The 19,649-nt window shown below is 42.1% G+C and overlaps 1 protein-coding gene across 3 annotated transcripts in view; it reads left to right on the top strand.

The window, feature by feature from the left end:
• The window catches only part of DAB1 (DAB adaptor protein 1), a gene marked incomplete at both ends in the record, with an annotated part of 190,263 nt that overhangs the window by 74,620 nt on the left and 95,994 nt on the right, over positions 1-19,649 (top strand). For all 3 annotated transcript variants that reach the window (XM_081324630.1, XM_081324629.1, XM_081324628.1), the window contains one exon: positions 9,464-9,603. In XM_081324630.1, coding sequence (XP_081180756.1) covers positions 9,464-9,603 — 140 coding nt within the window. The remainder of the gene's footprint in view (positions 1-9,463; positions 9,604-19,649) is intronic.

The raw sequence follows: 19,649 nt of genomic DNA, 5'->3' as shown, positions 1-19,649 counted from the left end.
CTTCTCAGTTTTAATCAGTCTTTCCCTTTCCTGCTTGACCAACAAATCCTCTGATTAAAATTAACCTCAGAAGTTAATTCCAGGACACTATGAAAGTTTTTGATTATACATTCCTGTTGTTTATGATAGAGAAAATTAGACTTCTTGCATATCAAGAATGTAATTGTATTTGGATAGGGGAAAGGGGATGACTATAAGCCTATGTGGAAATGTTTTAATTAATATTAATTATTGCTACAGACATTATAGATTTTTTTTACATTCCTGTTTCTGTCCTGGGACTTAATTTATATACAGTTCATTGCATTTTAATTAGATATTTCCAATTGGTAAGAATTTCTCTTACATGCTGGATTTATAATATAAATTCAGTTCCATGTTCTGGAAGAAATTAATCTATAAAACTTTCAAATTTTGTGGCCTTGGTATCTGAAGGAGATCTTCTTTTCATATAATATTATATTCTTCCTGTATCAGTCCTGAAAGCATAATCAGAAGCCTTGTTTTAAATCTCGTTGTATGCTAAATTAACATGATGGCTGCTGAGAAGGAGCCTTTTCACTAATAGTCAGACAATACTTTCCTAGAGTAATACATTGTTAAGTACAGAAACCCATTATGACAGGGGTCCCCAACCCCTGGTCTGTGGACCAGTACTGGGCTGCAGCACACCAGCAACAGGTCTGCACAGACAAGCAAAGCCTCATCTGTGGAATGTAGGCAGCACACAAAACCACACACCCTCTGGTCCGTGCAAAAACCTCTCCCCACGGAACTGGTCCCTGGTACCCAAAAGATTGGGGACCTCTGCATTATGACACTTCCTGCTCTTTTAGTAGAAAGTATGCATTCAGAGACTTTGTAAAATGCTTTTTAAAAGACAAAATAGGTATAGATAGTCCTCAACATATAACTGTAATTAAGCCTACAGTTTTGATCATAGGTTGTGATGGTCATAAAGCAGGTCATCTAATTTTGTGCCCAATTGTATGGTAGTTCTTTTTTGCAATGATTGTTAAGCAAATGTTGCTGTCATTAAGCAAACTTTATGGTCGTAAAGCAAACCCTTTGTTCACTATGGGGCACTTTTTTCCAGCAACTGGAAGTAAAAAATGGCAAAAACTTCATAAATCATGTTCACATGACTGGAATGTTGCAGACTATTGTATTTCCTCAATTCTGTTTTGATGCATAACACACAAACCAATATTCAGTGATAAAATCCTTTATAAGCTTTTAAAATACTATACATAGCTGATAGTTTGATTGTAGATTCCTTGTGAAATATTTGATTTGGCTGCCAAGTAGACCAGTTTCCAAGTCTTCAATCAAACCAGCTCATTTTATTTTGCTCACCTAGCATCAAACCCATTGTTATACTTCCTCCAGGCATCTTCTTTCTTGGAGACTCTCAGAAAAAGAAAAGTAGGCATAGTTTCAAAAAGAAATCATCTCATGATTACATCTCAGAATATATGATAAATTGTGCTTGGGCACAACTAGGATAGAAGATAGATTAGTGCCATTCTGTAGAATTTTGATTGCTATTAACTTTGTTGGCGATATTATTATATACTTCACACATTTAAATTGGGCAATTCATATTATCCAGCGAGGAATGTTCAGATTTAAATAAAGGAATGTAGCCAATTACCTAATCAATACCGAGAGAGAGAAAGAGAGAGAGAGAGAAGAAACTCTTAGGATGTGTGGAGGCTCAGAATCTGAATTTATTATGATAACTTTATCTCATGGTGCCTTGGTGCCCAAAGTTGGCACACTTCCTTAATAATCATTAAACATTTCCTAGACTATACATTAATACTCAGATATTAATTGTGTAAAATAATTTGGCAGGCCAGGCCAGCTTCCTGAAATCACAAAATCCTGCAGAATGAGAGAATGGCTGTGAAGTGAAAGAATGATGAAACTAAGCACTTTGGCAAACTCAAAGATCTTTCTACCTGTCAACAAATGTGCTTAGAAGAATCAATAACAATGAAGTATCACTCTGCTTTTAGCAATTCATTGAATTAATTAGTTTTAAACCTTTCTTCATCTCTACATAGTATCATTTCACATAAATTATGAAACAAACCTCCTTCCTTCCTTCCTTCCTTCCTTCCTTCCTTCCTTCCTTCCTTCCTTCCTTCCTTCCTTCCTCCTTGGTGTTAGGGAAAAACACAATATAATCAGAGTTTAATGCTCCCCCAATTGGAATAAATTATGGCAAATTGTCTCACAGTATTCCAGTTTCAGTAAAATGTCTTATGAGTGCTAAATTTCATCAGAGTTGTGCACTCGGTTGTTTATTAATCCATATGCTAATTTAATTTTCATTACCTAGGCTGCAATCCTGTGCACATATACCTCAAAGAAAACCCCAAGGAAATAAGTGAAGCTTACTTCTTAAGAAATTTATGTAGAGTTTTGCCCTATATCATGCTATATTCAATGAGTAAATAAACATTTTTGTTTAAGAAAACATAGCCAGGGAAAACAGAGTTGCCACGGTTTAGTTTGTCAAGTTAAAAAAATGAAGTAATATTCAAGGGTGGAGTTCTTTTGTTTTGTTTTAGTTGCCTGTAAGGGATTAAGCAGCCACATTTGATTCAGTAGAAAGCTACATCACTTCTTGTCTCAGAGGAGAAATGTTTCCATATGATACATACATCTGTCAAAGGAGAACAGTACTTCTCTACATGATGTGTTATGGCAGTGTTTTATGTGTACATGTTTGTATGTTTTGTTAGGAATTGTTGTGCAGAGGTCTCCTTGTGCTACCAAGGAGTTGCACAGACAAGGAAGGGTACTGAGAGCAGTAAGAGTCACACAGTAACCACAAGAGTACACTGAGTTGTGAAAACAGAAAAGTATTTTACTTTTTGAGGTGGTGTAAAAACAAAAATTTGAGGGACACGGTGGCTCAGTGGGTTAGGACACTGAGCTTGTTGATCAGAAGGTCAGCAGTTTGGCGGGTCGAATCCCGAGTGCCGTGTAACAGAGTGAGCGCCTGTTACTTGTCCCAGCTTCTGCCAACCTATCAGTTTGAAAGCACATAAAAATTCAAGGAGAAAAATATGGACCACTACGGTGGGAAGGTAACAGCCTTTGGTGTCTAGTCATGCCGGCCACATGACCACGGAGACATCCTCGGACAAACGCTGGCTCTTTGGCTTTGAAACGGAGATGAGCACCACCCCCTAGAGTCGGAAACGACTAGCACGCATGTGCGGGGGAACCTTTACCTTTTTAAAAACAAAAATGCACGGTCAAAAATAAACAGTCCAGGTCATACACAATAGTAACAGTCCAAGGAGTATTCCAAATACAAAGTCTTCTTACAGGTCCAGAGGTCAATACACAGTTCAGGTTTATCACAGTAGTAAACCAACAGTACAGCAAAACAGTAATAATAATAATAATAATAATAATAATAATAATAATAATAATAATAATAATAATAATAATAATAATAATAATAATAATAATAATAATAATAATTTATTTGTATACCGCCCTTCTCCCGAAGGACTCAGGGCGGTGAACAGGGCAATAAGTACTAAAATACAAAGATACAAAAATTAAGAAAAGATTAAACAAAGTGCCCAAAGCCTTACAACAATAAGTTAAAATACTTTAAAAGCAATAATAAAACCCAAACCCATCAGGCCAGGCCGGCTTGTTCAAACAAGTAGGTCTTTAGATCACGTCGGAAGGAGCGAAGGTCGGGTGCCATCCGGAGCTCGACTGGTAAACGGTTCCACAAATCCGGTGCACCCACAGAGAAGGACCTCCCCCTGGGGGCCACCAGACGGCATTCTCTGACCGGTGGCACCCTGAGGAGGCCCTCTCTGTGGGAGCGCACTGGGCGGAGGGAAGTTGATGCCGGCCGCAGGTGCTCCCTAAGGTACTCCGGACCCATGCCATGTAGGGCTTTAAAGGTCATTACCAGCACCTTGAATCTCACCCGGAAGACAACTGGAAGCCAATGCAGCTCACGGAGCAAAGGTGTAACATGGGAGTATCGGGAGACTCCCAACACGACTCTCGCGGCTGCATTCTGCACCAGTTGGAGCCTCCGAGTGGTCCTCAAGGGCAGCCCCATGTAGAGAGCGTTGCAGTAGTCTAATCGAGAGGTCACGAGCGCATGAGTGACCATACGCAAGGCATCCCGGTCTAGATAGGGCCGCAACTGACGCACTAGCTGAACCTGGGCGAAGGCCCCCCTAGTCACAATTACTATATGATCTTCTAAAGAAAGCTGTGAATCTAGGAGGACTCCCAAGTTGCGAGTCCTATCTACGGGGGGTAATAACTCACCCCCATAGAAAGAGATGGAATATTCTGAATTTCCTGAGATGCCGGTACGCACAGCCACTCAGTCTTGTCAGGGTTGAGTCGAAGCCTGTTCCTCCCCATCCAGACCCGAACCGCCTCCAGGCAACGGGACATCACATCGAGGGCATCACTGGAGTGGTTTGGGGTCGAAATCAAAACCATGAATGATCTCACCCAGCGGCTTCATGTAGATGTTGAACAGGAGAGGCGAGAGGACCGACCCCTGAGGAACTCTCTCTCTAATAGTAGAGAGAGCAGTGAATTCAGAGAGAGAGAAGCTACGTTCCTAGCTCCCTTATATGGCCATGAGAACACTTACACACCCATTGGCCAATTAACATCTTAAAGTCACAACATCATGGTTTATATATTTTCAACCCAACTATGTAGGCTATCACCATATGCCTAACATGTTTCATATGTATAGTTGTACATTTTAGCCAGCCTTCAACATGAAGTTTGATGAATACTGTGTTTCACAGTTCTTATAGTTGATAACTGCATCATCACAAACAGGACTTCTGAATTCCACAAAACTGTGACAATAAGTTAACTTGATTTAGATATAAATCTAATTCTGTACATTTACTGCACAAAAAGATAATCACTTTAGACCTAAAATATGTTTTGCTTTTTCAAAAACATTCAAGGAAATTTGCCATCAATCAAGAATGTGTAGTTGGAAATAAAATGAGTAAAATCTGAGTTTGCATACAGGCTCTAAAATATTGTTTGGGGAAATCTAGTACTAACTTGTAGCAAACATACTTGAACATTTCAGAATACCATTCTGGACAAATGGCTATCATAATGTAGTATACATGTGACTCAACACAATGTGACCTTTTGTAGTTGACAAATGGAAGTTTTGTCAATACACATATTTTCAAAGTGCCTTGCAACTTTTTTGTTATGGCACGCAGTATGCCAATTAATACTGGGAACACCATGGCTGGTTTTATGCCAGGGCTTTTCAACCATTGGTATGGATACCACCTGTGGTACATTGCCATCTAGTAGGTGGTACACGACCATCCTAGAAAAGTGGTAGTGGGGGAGGGAAATGAGCTGAACTGGTGGCAGCACTGCACAAGCCTGAGCGAGAGATGGCTGGAGCTGCAGGGCTGTCAGGGCTCAGCGGAAGCTCCAGGATCAGCGCCAGGCTCCAGCTGGAGCTTGATGCTGATGCAGGCTCTTCTGCTGAGCCCAGAAGAAGCACCAATCAGCTGGAATGTTGCAGCATCCCCAGTGTCTTGTGATTTACATTCAGATGCTTGGCAACTGATTCATATTTATGATGGTCACAATGTTCCAGGGTCATGTGAAGTGACCAAAATCTGCTGCAACCACCCAGCAGACGGGGGGAATAAAAACCAAACACCCTCCCCACCCCACCCCCACTGCCAATCCTCAACAGAAATGCTCACAACAATGAAAACTTCGGACAGGAGGAAGAGTGCCGCCGGGAGGGCAGGCAGGTGTCTTGCTCGGCTGTGGCTTGGGGGGCACTTTTTTCAGTGCCATTGTAACTTCAAACAGTCACTAAGGGAACTGTTGTAAGTCGAAGACTACAAGTACTTCATCACTTTTTTCCTTTTTTTTTTGGTCATCAAGTTTTTGACACCTTGCTAGGCGACTGGTGGTACTTGGATGTTGCCATATCCTCAAAGTGGTACAATGGGTGGAAAAGTTGAAAAGCTCTGTTTTATGCCATAGTACTTCAGTTTCATTTTTCAGTTCTTGATGCTTTGTGATCTTCTTTGTCTTCTATTCTGCTATCTTCTGGTATTGCCACATCAATTACCTACATTTCCACAGTGAGCTCAGTGTTGCTCTTAGCTTATTTCTGATCAGCTGCAGAAGATCACATCCGGTAAAAAGATGTAGAGAAATATGTTTCCATTTATACTCTAAAAGTTAAGTCAATTTAGTTTCATTTCTCCTTTTCTCCAAGTAAGGTGGTTGCAACTGGGAAAGACTTGCAAATTCTTGGACTCTGATTATTTATCTATCAATGTATTTAATCAGTGTTATATTTTGCCCTTTTTAAAATCTGCAGTTGGCATATAAAGTACTTCCTTTTTCCAATTTTCTGCTCAGCAACTTTATAATGTTATTTGGTAGAGAGAGAATGACTGGCCCCAATTCAACTAGTGAGCTTCTGTGGCTGAAAGTGTACTTAGTCTTTCTAGATTTAGTCCAACATTTTAATCACTTCTGTAAAATGGGATTATATTTTATTCTCTCACCCAAATAGTCTTGTTCCACTAACAAATGAGGAGCAGTTATTGTGAAACTGAAGAAGCATATAAAATTATATATTTGGGGAATAGCATATACTGTATAATGCCATTGGAAAACTGGAAATTGTTAAAACAAGCATTTACCAATTAAGTTTTATTTATTATCACATAAACAAATTGAAACATGAATGTTTACAGACAAACTACATGTATAATAGCCTTATGGTTAAGTAAAGCATTGTTGTGCATCCAGATGTGATTTTTTTTCCTCCTCAGAGCATAGTGTTGCTAATGTTTCTTTATTGTTCTTATCTTTCACTAGTAACATCTGCCTCAGCATTTCCCTCCCGTATAATTTAAACATTACTTACAGTTTCTGACTAGTAATCAATGTGCCATTAGTCTTTTAGATGATATTGTCCAGGAGCAGGTGGGCACAATAATTTGATAAATTCAGGGGTTAACCCAGTCCTTTCAAGGACCAAGATAGGTGATTACTTGTTGATGTTGTTTAATTGCTTTTAAATTTGTAAACAACTACCAATGTTTTAAGCTACCATATTCTTTCCCACAATGAAAATAGAAAAGAATTGATAATGTATCCATGTGTAGCTCAAAAAAATAATAATACATGGGGATGAGAAAGAGGAAAGCAAATATTGAAACTTTAAAAGAGAATCTAATACTTTTGGATTTTAAAACTGTGTAAAACTATTATAATTGCTAGCTGAGCTTCTCAACAATACTGTATGTGGATTCAGAATAGAATATATTTTCCTTAGTGAATAGATTCTTGCATTTTGAAGAGAAATCAATGTTCATTAAAGTTAAGTTTGGAGATATTAGATAGCTTTAGATATGTCCATGTACAAGGGCAAGATATATGAACTAAAGACTATTAAAAATAATGTATGTTAAAATATACAATGATCACATCTTCTCTGTGAAATATTGATAGTTTAAGTATGTCTTATCTTCTGCGTTCCATTTTAGCTCATTTAAACAACAAATTGATAAATGTTGTTTAATAGAAGTACTTATATTCAGTACCTTCAGAAAGTACACATCCTTGTGGTAAAGTCTACTGCAAAAGTGGGAGGACCAGCTGTGACACACAGCTCCAGCATTGGGATACCTGGGTTATCATGAATGAACCAGCACTCACTTGGCTAACGTCTGCTCACATTAGTTTTTATTCTTATTTTTAAAGAAGAAAATGAGTAAATGCATACATTTGCAAGTTCAGATGATTATCATATGTCATTCTTTTGATAAACTGGAAATAACACACTAGGCATATAAGGACACACAAGCTCTGAGGAAGATTTATGTAAAAGTGAAAAAAATCATGAACGATTTTTTGTATTTTTATTTATTTATTTATATCCCCCATCTTTACTATTTTTACAAATAATACAAGACATAAAACATACTGAGCATACCTTCTTCCTCTTTTTCCCCCACAAGAGCTCTGTGAGGTGAGTTGGACTGAGAACGTTACTGGCCTAAAGTCACCCAACTGGTTTTCATGGTTAAGGTGGGACTAGAATTAGCCTTGTGCCTTAACCACTAGACCAAACCAGTTCTCTAATTTCAAGACCTGAAATGTAACCCCTATCTAGAGTGAAATCAAGTTTAAATTCCTATGCACTTTTCTTCTAATTGCATGGCATAACAGTCTCAATGTGGAGGTCAATTTCCTTACATTTCCATTGTTTGGGTAACAGAATTGTCTAATTTCAAGATATTTTCCTTTGATATTGTGAGATCTAATTAGCTGGGGTACAGCTACTGTAAGTGATTTGGATCCTAACAATGTTTTCTGTTACCATCTTTTAGAAAGATATCAGTTACTTTCTCTATCACTATCCCATATTTTGTGATTTGTGTCAGTTTTTAGCTCTATATCTGACATTTTGTATTCACTCAAAATATGGTACTCCCATGTGGTCACATAAATACTTTGGAGTGTATTCCCTCCCCCACCCATATCTAACAAATTCACTTGAGAAAAAACAAAAATGTTATGTAAAAATATACAAACCTTATCTATTACCCTGGCATTTCTAGTTTTCTTCCAATTCAACCATTAACAAGGTTCTTCCTTGCTTTTCTTCCAAAACACAAAAGGATACTACAGTACAATGGTAAAACAAGAAATTATATTCATATGCAAGCTTCATCAGATCTGATGTAAATATGAAAAGGACTTTATAAAAACATACTTACTTGCTGCTTTAAAAACTTGCACATGTAGGAAGCAACCTTGAAAACAAAGCATTTTAGCATGTCAGTGAAGAAGCCTGGCTGAAAACCAAAAAAGTAGCAGTATGTGATTTAAATAACAGTATTGGAAATTTAAGTGCCACAAAGATCTAACAATTCCAAATCACATATTTTAATTAACATTTAGACTGTCTTATTATCAAACAAGGATTATATATAATAATTTAGTCTAAAATAAAAAAAGTATTTTTCATGATTTGATATACTTATGACTTGTTTATTTTATGATGTGAATTTTGGCCAGTAACTAAGGCAGTTCTAAAATCATTAACAGATCTTATATAATTAAAGAGAAAAGATGCATGCTTTGATATTATGTCTTTTTCCATATGTATTCATTCAGAAATAAGTCATCAGTTTAAAACTGTAAGTGCCTTTTATAGTTTCATTGAGAAATATGGCACTCTATTAATTGTTTTACTACTCCCCTTCTTCCATTTGCTGTGGCCAAAACAAAACTGAGCTGAAGCATGACAGATGGAAGTGATGCTTATGGATGCAATATATCTTTATAATAAACATGATTATAAGTATTTAACTTTTGATATATTTATACAGCTGTGTGGGTTACAAGCTTGTATCTCTCTTTTCAGGTCAGGATCGCAGTGAAGCAACTTTAATAAAGAGGTTTAAAGGCGACGGTGTTCGATACAAAGCAAAACTCATTGGTATAGATGAAGTCTCTGCAGCGCGAGGTGACAAGTTATGTCAAGATTCCATGATGAAATTAAAGGTGCTACAAAAATATTTAAATACTTATTTTCAATGCTAATTATAATGCTTATATAAAATTAATGTAATTGTGTGTGTGTGTGTGTGCGCACGCATGCACGAACACACGCATGTATGCGTAATTCTAATTTATATGAGTTAACTTAGAAGCCCTTGAAATAAGGCTGTAAATCGTTTTGGACAAGGTCTTGAAGAGAGTGATAAACTTTTTAACTTTGAACAGTTTCTTTACAATGCAGCTTCAAATCTTGAAACAACATTGGAATGCTTTGTATGTTTAGTGAATGATCTCTTTTTGGACATAAATTGGAGAAGATCCAATTTGATTTGGCAGTTTTGATACCATCAAACATGGCACCCTGCTGTACAGCTAAAATTCTACCATTTAGCTGTAGGAAGATGTGATATAAATTGATTCCACGCAATTTGTGTTTTGGAGTGTACAATCTTTTGTATTAGCCCATTGTGTATTTTACAGTTTCTCTGAAGCTGCTAGGTGACATCCATCTCAGTCAGGTAACAACATTCAGCTGTGATACTCATATCTTGATATAATCACATATGGGATGATGACCCTAAATGGAGATGGATTGCTGAGCAGATTATTCTTAAACTCAAAATTATGTGTGTGCACTTATTACAGCTATCTCTTTCCGTGACCCTGATTAGTGTTAATAATAAACAGATGTTTAACCTGATTGAGGTGAAGTTACACTTTGTCAAACTATTTCTGACACTTGAGGTTCAAACCTATGTAGCCTTGTTGCTAAGAATGTCACCTAATATCTTCCCTTGGTTCATTGCCTATAATCATTCCTTATAGAGAAGATTAGACAACAGTACATCGTGTTCCCAATATGAATAATATAGAAGTAGTCCTCACTTAACAATTATTTGTTTAACAATCCTTTGAAGATATGTGGAAGCTGAACAAGTTATGTTATGGCTGTTGCAGTGCGTGCGCGCGCGCGTGCACACACACACACACACACACACACACACACACACGGTCCCTTGATCAAAATTCAGGTGTGAGGCCTCACAAAGGACTAGCAGCTGCTTTATTTTGTCAGCAGCAGCAGTAGTTAGAAAATGGTGATAGTTAACTAAACCTTCTGGAGATGGTACAGCATGTGTGGTGGTAGAGTGCAGGACAACCAAAAGAACAGAAATGAGTGTAAATAGGGAAAATTGAAGCTGAGGCAAAGAAGACAGGGCAGGAGAATTGTGAAATCATTGCCTAACAATGGTGCAGTCCTGCAACAGAACTGCCTTTGCTGTTTGATCACGCAATATTTTGCCTAATGACCATTTCTCTTGACAGTAGAAATTCTAGTCTCAATTAGAATCATTCAATGATGACTACTTTTATTGTATTATGTGTAGGATATAGATGGTATAACTGGAGTATTATTAAATATGATTATAGCATTCTTATGGCTTGATTTTGCAATATTTGTGTAAAGGCTGTATCTTTGCCTGAAAATTGGAAGAATGCCATTATTCTTCTTCTACACAGACATAAAGGTAGCAGGAGTAAATGCCCAAGCTATAAGATTTGGCAGAAATCTGATTAGAAGGATAAGTGAGGAAGTAATGAATAAATATGGGGAGTGGTATGCAGCTTTATGCTAGGCAGCATATAGACCAACTTATTGTTCTTTCAGCACATCATTGAGAAATACATAAATTTGAGTCAAAATGTTATTGTGAATTTGTCGATTTATAGAATTAATATGATAAGGTCAGTGGGTTTGAATAGTGGAATGATGTGTGCAAATGCAGTTATTCATTGTTCAGTAAATATAATAACAGTAGTATATGATGGAAATGAAGTTTGAGCATAGATAGAATGCTTAATAAAACTTCAACATTGAGCAAGAAGTATCATAAGAAAATGTTATTTTTTTCATTGCTTAATATATTTATGGGTAAAGGTATGAAGAATGTTTGTGGAGATGTTGTGGTTTGGCACATAATATGCATGTACATATTCCTGACTAAGAAGCCAGGTTAAGCAAAGATAGATACATTTTATATTGCAAAGAGAAGTATGGATCTGTAAATAAAATGCATTTACTTAATCTATATACATGGCTTCCCATCATGCAGATACAATTATGGATAGCTACAACATTTAAAAATTATCTGAAAGTGAAATAACAAAAGCAAATACAAACAATATATTCGGCAGTTGAGAACACCAGGAACCAACCCACCTAGCTTCATCTAACTTCCCAACTCCTGTAATAAGGAGAATAGTCAGGTCTTAATAGCTTTCTGAAAGGCTCCAAGATAAGCTAATGTTAGGCAATGCCTAATGTTGGATGATGTGGCATTCCAGAAGGCAAGCAGTATGACAGAAAAAAGTTACACAAGATAGATATTCCTTAATTGGTGGGACCCAAAACATGCCCTTCCTGCCAGATCTAACAGGATGAGTGGAGACAATGGGAGAAAAGCAATCCCTCAAATATGCCATGAAGAGCTTTATAGGACACAACCAGTATCTTGAATTGCACCAAAAACCTATTAGCAGCCAGTGTAGGTGCAGCATGGGCATATCTACTGTAAATGCAACCATAATCTTCTCCCATCACATTCTGCACCAATTGCAGCTTTTGGATGTTCTTCAATTGTATACAAGTAATGTGTCATGGAAGGTATTAATCTAGAAAATAGGAGACTGTGAGTTTTTGTTGTCCCTAGGGTATGTGATCAGCTGGGTTATTTAAACCAGGGCTTTTCAACCTTTTCACCGACTGTAACACTTTTAGGATATAACAATATTTGAGTACCACCTAGCAAGGTGTCAAAAACTTGATGACCAAAAAAAAAAGGAAAAAAGTGATAAAGTACAGGTAGTCCTCGACTTACAACAATTTGCTTAGTGACTGTGCAAAATTACAATGGCACTGAAGTGACTTATGATCATTTTTCACAATGGCACTGAAGTGACTTATGACCATTTGAAACAATTTCACTTATGACTGTTGCAGCATCCCCAGGATCATGTGATTTATATTTGGATGCTTGGCAACTGATTCATATTTATGATGGTCACAGTGTCCCAGGGTCATGTGATCCACTTTTACAACCTTTTGACAAGCAAAATCAATGGCAGGGCTATTGGTGGCCAAATGCTAAGGTGGGACTTCCTTCTGACCTTCCCTCCCTTTCATTCCAATCTCCCTCCTTCCTCTCTTCCTTCCTGTTTCTCTCCCTCGCTCCTTCCCTGCCTCCCTCCTTCTCATTCCCATCTCCTACCTTCTGAAGGAAAAATTTGAAAAAAAACCCATATTTTCTCTCTTCCATATATTTATCAAACAAGGAAAAGCCTTCAGAGACAGAAAAAACAAGCCGCTGAGGGAACTAGCTTAAAAAGGCGCATTCCCCTTTAAGAATTAGCTACTGGGTAGAAAGGAAAGTTAAGGATCTGGCAGCCAGCACTTAAGAAAAAACAAACAAACAAACAAACTAATGTAGCAAGTACTGGCTGCTGGCTAAGGCAGCCTCCCCTAATGACTCCATTCATAAGTAAAGGAATGCTACAGGCAAAATCCATTCAGGACAAAAATACTTCAAAATCCCTTGAAGTAAAGTCTACAACTAACAATAGCAGAATAACAGAATTAGAACCATTAAGCCCTCACCCCAAAATCCAACATAAGACATAAGCCATTTGCCACAATAGAAATTGCCAAACACTCCTTAAGAACATAAAGTCCACATTGCACAAATCCCAGAACTTCAAAGTCACAAAATCACATAAGAATCTTTCCACTCTTCTGGTTTGTTGTTCAGCTGATCCAGAACTGAACAGCTGAAACGGCACTTTGCTTCTGGCAATAAACATCTGGAGCATCTGGAGCAGCCAGCTTTTTCTCACCTATTTCAAACGGCAGCGCTTCATTTTTTTTCTTTTCTCTTAAAGGTAAAGCAAGCCCCTAGCTTTTTCTTCCAACACTTCCTTCCTTTCCATTTTCCTCCCTCTCTCCTGCTCTCTACCTCCCTCTTTCTCATTGCCATCTCCTTCCTTTCTTCCTCCTTCCGTGCCTCACCTCCAGCCAATGCTGTATTTCTTCATTCCTCATGGAGGGCGACCACTCCCTCACTGCATTTCTTGCCTGTGGTTACATTACCACCTGTGTGTGTGCCCGGCACGGATGGCTGCCACAGAAGTTGTAGATCGGCTCCCAGCCAGCCTGTTTGATCTCCTCTCATGCCCCCCTCCTTCTTTTCCTTTTGGTGCAGCTCCAGTTGACTCCTCTTCCCAAGGCTGTGTCTTTTTTTTTCTCTCCCTGTCCCACCCAAACTACCTCCTTTTATAGCCTCTCCTGTCTACGCCCCCCTCCTCCTCCGTTCTCTTCTGGGTGAGCCGGAAGTGCCAATCCTGGGGCTTTTGCTTTGCCCCAGCTGCCCTACAGTTCCTGAGGACTCTCTCTCATGGCAAGTCCTGCGCTGTGACACTTTGGCTCATTCCCTTCCCCTCTACCCTTGGCAGGGCTGGGCAGGGCCACATGCCACCTGCCAGGTGCCAATGTACCACCAGTTGAAAAGCCCTGATTTAGACTAGTCATTCTCTGCCTAGGAAGATGATACTGGTAAGTCACTTCTGTAAATGTTGGCAAGAAAATGTTTCCCATTAATCACCAGGAGTCAGCGTTGATCCAGTGGACCATAACTACAAAAATGCTCATCTCATTCATTCCATTGACCTTCCTAACAATTGATTTAGGAGGACGTTGGCTATCATTTTCCTTTTACTAGAGATACATAAGAGAAATGTGTGTGAGAGAGAAAGAGAATGTGTGAGTATGATGATATAAATTTGTGAAATACCTAACTAGACCAGTTGTATTTTAACATATAAATATGTCATGAACTACTATTTTTTTAAAGAAAATATTTTTTTTAAAAAAAATCATCTTGTCAGATTCTGTTACCAAAGGCCATAAGTCAAAAACAGATCATGCCAAACAAATCTTATTTCATTCTTTGACAAAATGACTAAATTGGTGGACCAGCGAAATGCTGTGGACATAGTATACTTAGATTTCAGTAAGGCATTTGACAAAGTAGATCACAACCTACTTCTTCGTAAGCTAAAAAAATGTGGGATAGACAGCATCACCACCAGATAGGTTTGTATCTGGCTGATAAGTCATACTCAGTGTGTAGTCCTTAATGGAACTACATCTACATGTAAGGAAGGAAGCAGTGGGGTACCCCGAGGTTCCGTTTTAGGCCCAGTGCTCTTCAAGATCTTCATAAATGATTTATTTATTTTATTTTATTTATTTTATTTTATTTAGATTTATATACCGCCCCTCTCCAAGGACTCGGGGCGGTGTACAGGGCAATTAAAATGCTATAAACAACACACAGTGTATAAAAATTAAAATAAGATTAAATCAAACTAGCCCTAAACAATAAATACATTCTAAAATTTAATTTTTTTAAAAATTTAAACTCTAAAACCCCAATCCCTCAGTCCAGGCCGGCCTGTTCAAACAACCAAGTCTTCAGGTTGCGGCGAAATGAGCGAAGGTCGGGAGCCATCCGGAACTCAACTGGAAGCTGATTCCAGAGGGCAGGCGCACCCACAGAGAATGCTCTCCCCCTGGGAGCCACCAGTCGACATTCCCTGACCGACGGCACCCTGAGGAGGTCCTCTCTGTGGGAGCGCACAGGGCGATGGGAAGTTAACGCCGGCAAGAGGTGCTCCCATAAATAACCCAGACCCATGCCATTTAGGGCTTTATAGGTCATCACCAGCACCTTGAATCTCACTCGGAAGACAACTGGAAGCCAATGCAGCTCACGGAGCAGAGGTGTTACATGGGAGTATCGGGAGACCCCCATCACAACTCGCGCGGCTGCATTCTGCACCAGCTGGAGCCTCCGAGTGGTATTCAAGGGCAGCCCCATGTAGAGAGCGTTGCAGTAGTCTATCCGAGAGGTCACGAGCGCATGAGTGACTGTGTGCAGGGCATCCCGGTCCAAATAGGGCCGCAACTGGCGCACCAGGCGAACCTGGGCAAAAGCCCCCATAGTCACAGCTCCTATATGATCTTCAAAATTGAGCTGTGAATCAAGGAGTACACCCAAGTTGCAAGCCCTATCTACGGGGGGTAACACCTCACCCCCTATAGATAAAGATGGAATAGAATGGACAACCCGAGATGCCAGTACACACAGCCACTCAGTCTTGTCGGGATTTAGACAAAGCCTGTTCCTCCCCATCCAGACCCTCACCGACTCCAGGCAACGGGACATCACGGAGAGGGCATCACTGAGTTGATCTGGGGTGGAAATAAAAAGCTGGGTATCATCAGCATACTGATGATACCCCACCCCAAAACCACAAATGATCTCGCCCAACAGCTTCATATAGATGTTGAACAGGAGAGGCAAGAGGACCGACCCCTGAGGAACTCCACAAACGAGAGGCCTCGAGGCCGACCTCTGTCCCCCTGTCAACACCGATTGCGAACGACCCAGAAGGTAGGAGGAGAACCACTGTAAGACAGTGCCACCCACTCCCAACCCCCTGAGGCACCGCAGTAAGATACCATGGTCAATGGTATCAAAAGCCACTGAGAGGTCTAATAGGACTAGGACAGAGGAGCAACCCCTATCCCGAGCTCGCCAGTGTGACCAATGCTGTCTCCGTGCTGTACCCGGGCCTAAAGCCCGATTGGTAGGGGTCCAGATAATCCGCTTCCTCCAGGAACAGAGGAAGCTGATGAGCCACCACACTCTCAACAACCTTCGCTAAAAAGCGAAGGTTGGAGACCGGACGATAGTTATTTAAAATAGCCGGGTCCAGGGCAGGCTTCTTGAGGAGGGGCCTCACCACTGCCTCCTTCAAGGCAGCGGGGAAGCTGCCCTCTCTCAAAGAAGCAGTTATTACTGCCTGGAGCCAGCCTCGTGTCCCCTCCTGCGCTGCATAAACCAGCCAGGAGGGGCACAGGTCCAGTAAACAAGTGGTGGAACTCAGCCTCCCCATGATCCTGTCCACTTGGCCTGACCCAAGTTATTGAGGGCCTGACTCATGTGGGGGATCATACTCTCGACCTGGTGTTCCTATCTGGACAGTGGTTGCATGATCTGGGAGGGGGTTCACCAACCATCACCCCCCTGTCATGGTCAGATCATTACCTCCTGCGGCTGGTTTTCCGTTATGCCACCCCCCGCCGCTGGGCGGCGGAACCGACCAGGTGGTTCTGCCCCAGGCGCCTAATGGACCCGGAACGGTTCCAGAGGGCGCTTGGGCCTATACCCATCACCCTTACCCACAGCCCAGTCGATGCTCTGGTGGATGCCTGGGAAACGGCGGCCGCCGGGGCACTTGACTGCGTTGTACCCTTGCGACCTCTGACCCGGCGCAGATCCCATTGGGCCCCATGGTTCTCTGTGGAGCTCCAGGAGATGAAGCGTCGGAGACGAGGTCTAGAGAGCGGTTGGAGGTCCAGCCGATCCGAATCTGACCGATTGCAGTTAAGAACCTTTATAAGGTCTTATCTTGCGGCAATAAGGACGGCGAAGTCTAACTACTTTGCTGCCCTTATCGCGTCCGCAGATAATCGCCCGGCCGCCCTGTTTAGGGTAACTCGCTCCCTCCTTAACCAGGAGGTGAGGGAGGATCCCTTGCGGGGACGAGCCAAGGAGTTTAGTCATCATCTGGCGGACAAAATCGCTCAGATCCGGACCGGTCTGGACTCTGACTGGGCAGAGTCTGATGTGGAGGAATCGGGCGGTCTTGAGCATGTTATCTAGACTGAGTTCGACCCTGTTTCCCCTGATGATGTGGACAGGATCATGGGGAGACTGAGCACCACCACCTGTTTGTTGGATCCGTGCCCCTCCTGGCTAGCTTATGCGGCCCGGGAGGGGACACGAGGCTGGTTCCATGCAGTAATAACTGCTTCTTTGAAGGAGGGTGTCTTCCCTGCCACCTTGAAGGAGGCGGTGGTGAGACCCCTCCTCAAGAAGCCTGCTTTGGACCCGGCTGTTTTAAATAACTATCGTCCAGTCTCCAACCTTCGCTTTTTGGCGAAGGTTGTTGAGAGTGTGGTGGCGCATCAGCTTCCTCTGTTCCTGGAGGAAACTGATTATCTGGACCCGTACCAATCGGGTTTCAGACCCGGACACAGCACGGAGACGGCATTGGTCGCGCTGGTGAATGATCTCTGGAGGGCTAGGGACAGGGGTTGCTCCTCTGTCCTGGTCCTATTAGATCTCTCAGCGGCTTTCGATACCATCGACCATGGTATCCTGCTGCGGCGTCTCAGGGGGTTGGGAGTGGGAGGCACCGTTTTACGGTGGTTCTCCTCCTATCTCCTGGGCCGCTTGCAGTCGGTGTTGACGGGAGGGCAGAGATCCGCCCCGAGGCCTCTCATTTGTGGAGTTCCTCAGGGGTCGGTTCTCTCGCCCCTCCTGTTCAACATCTATATGAAGCCGCTGGGCGAGATCATTCGTGGTTTCGGGGTGGGGTATCATCAGTACGCTGATGATACCCAACTTTTTCTTTCCACCCCAAACCAACCCAGTGATGCCATCGCCATGATGTCCCAGTGCCTGGAGGCGGTCCAGGTCTGGATGGGGAGAAACAGGCTTCGTCTCAATCCCGCCAAGACTGAGTGGCTGTGCATATCGGCATCTCGGGTCAACCAGACTATTCCATCTCTAACGATGGGGGGTGAGGTGTTACCCCCCGTTGATAGGGCTCGCAACCTGGGCATCCTCCTGGATTCACGACTCAATTTTGAAGACCACATAGGAGCCGTGACCAGGGGGGCTTTTGCCCAGGTTCGCCTGGTGCGCCAGTTGCGTCCCTATCAGGACCGAGATGCCCTACGCACAGTTACTCATGCGCTCGTGACCTCCCGTTTGGACTACTGCAACGCTCTCTACATGGGGCTGCCCTTGAGAACCACTCGGAGGCTTCAACTGGTGCAGAATGCGGCCGCGCGAGTTGTAATGGGGGTCTCCCGATACTCCCATGTAACACCTCTACTCCGCGAGCTGCATTGGCTTCCGGTTGCCCTCCGGGTGAAATTCAAGGTGCTGGTCATTACCTATAAAGCCCTACATGGCTTGGGTCCGGGGTACTTGAGGGAACACCTGCTGCCAGCATCAAGTGCCCTTCGTCCAGTGCGCTCTCACAGGGAGGGTCTGCTCAGGGTCCCACCGGTAAGAGATTGCCGGCGGGTAACGCCCAAGGATAGGGCCTTCTCAGTGGGGGGGCCTGCCCTCTGGAACCAGCTGCCAGTGGAGCTGAGGACTGCCCCCGACCTCCGTTCATTCCGCCGGGGCCTGAAGACCTGGCTCTTCGAGCTCTCTGGCCCAGGCTGAGGATTAATTTATTTTAATTGGGGTTTTAGTTGCACAGGGTTAAATTTAATCTTTTTTAAACTGGTTTTAACTTTTGTATTTTTGGTTTTTAATTCCCTGTAAACCGCCCTGAGTCCTCAGGGAATAGGGCGGTATATAAATGTAATAAAATAAATAAATAAATAAAAATAAACTTCTTCTGGAGTCACAGGATCGAATTCTTCCCAAATAATATTCCCAAGACCGCTCGATTCCCCATCGTCAGACTCTGCCCAGTCGGAGTCCAATCTGGCCCGAATCTGAGCAATTTTATCCACCAGATATTGACTAAATTCCTCGGTACGACCCTGCAGGGGCTCCTCCCTCACCTCCTGGTTCAGGAGGGAGCGAGTCACCCCAAACAGGGCAGCCGGGCGATTAGACTTCGCTGCCTCCATCGCTGCGAGATAAGACCTCGTGAAGGTTTCTTAGTCGCAATCGATCAGACTCAGACCGGCTGGACCTCCAACAGCTCTCTAGACTCTGTCTCCGACGCTTCATCTCCCGAAGCTCCATGGAGAACCATGGTGCCCACCGGGATCTGTGCCGGGTCAGGGGCCGCATGGGAACAACACGGTCGAGTGCGTTCGTGGCCGCCCTTTCCCAGGCTTCCACTAAGGCATCGACCGGGCTGTGAGAGAAGATGGCAGGCACAGATCCAAGCGCCTC

The sequence above is a fragment of the Vipera berus genome (assembly GCF_964194415.1).
Source record: "Vipera berus genome assembly, chromosome: 3".
NCBI lineage: Eukaryota > Metazoa > Chordata > Lepidosauria > Squamata > Viperidae > Vipera > Vipera berus.
This window is presented reverse-complemented; position numbering and strand designations above follow the sequence as displayed.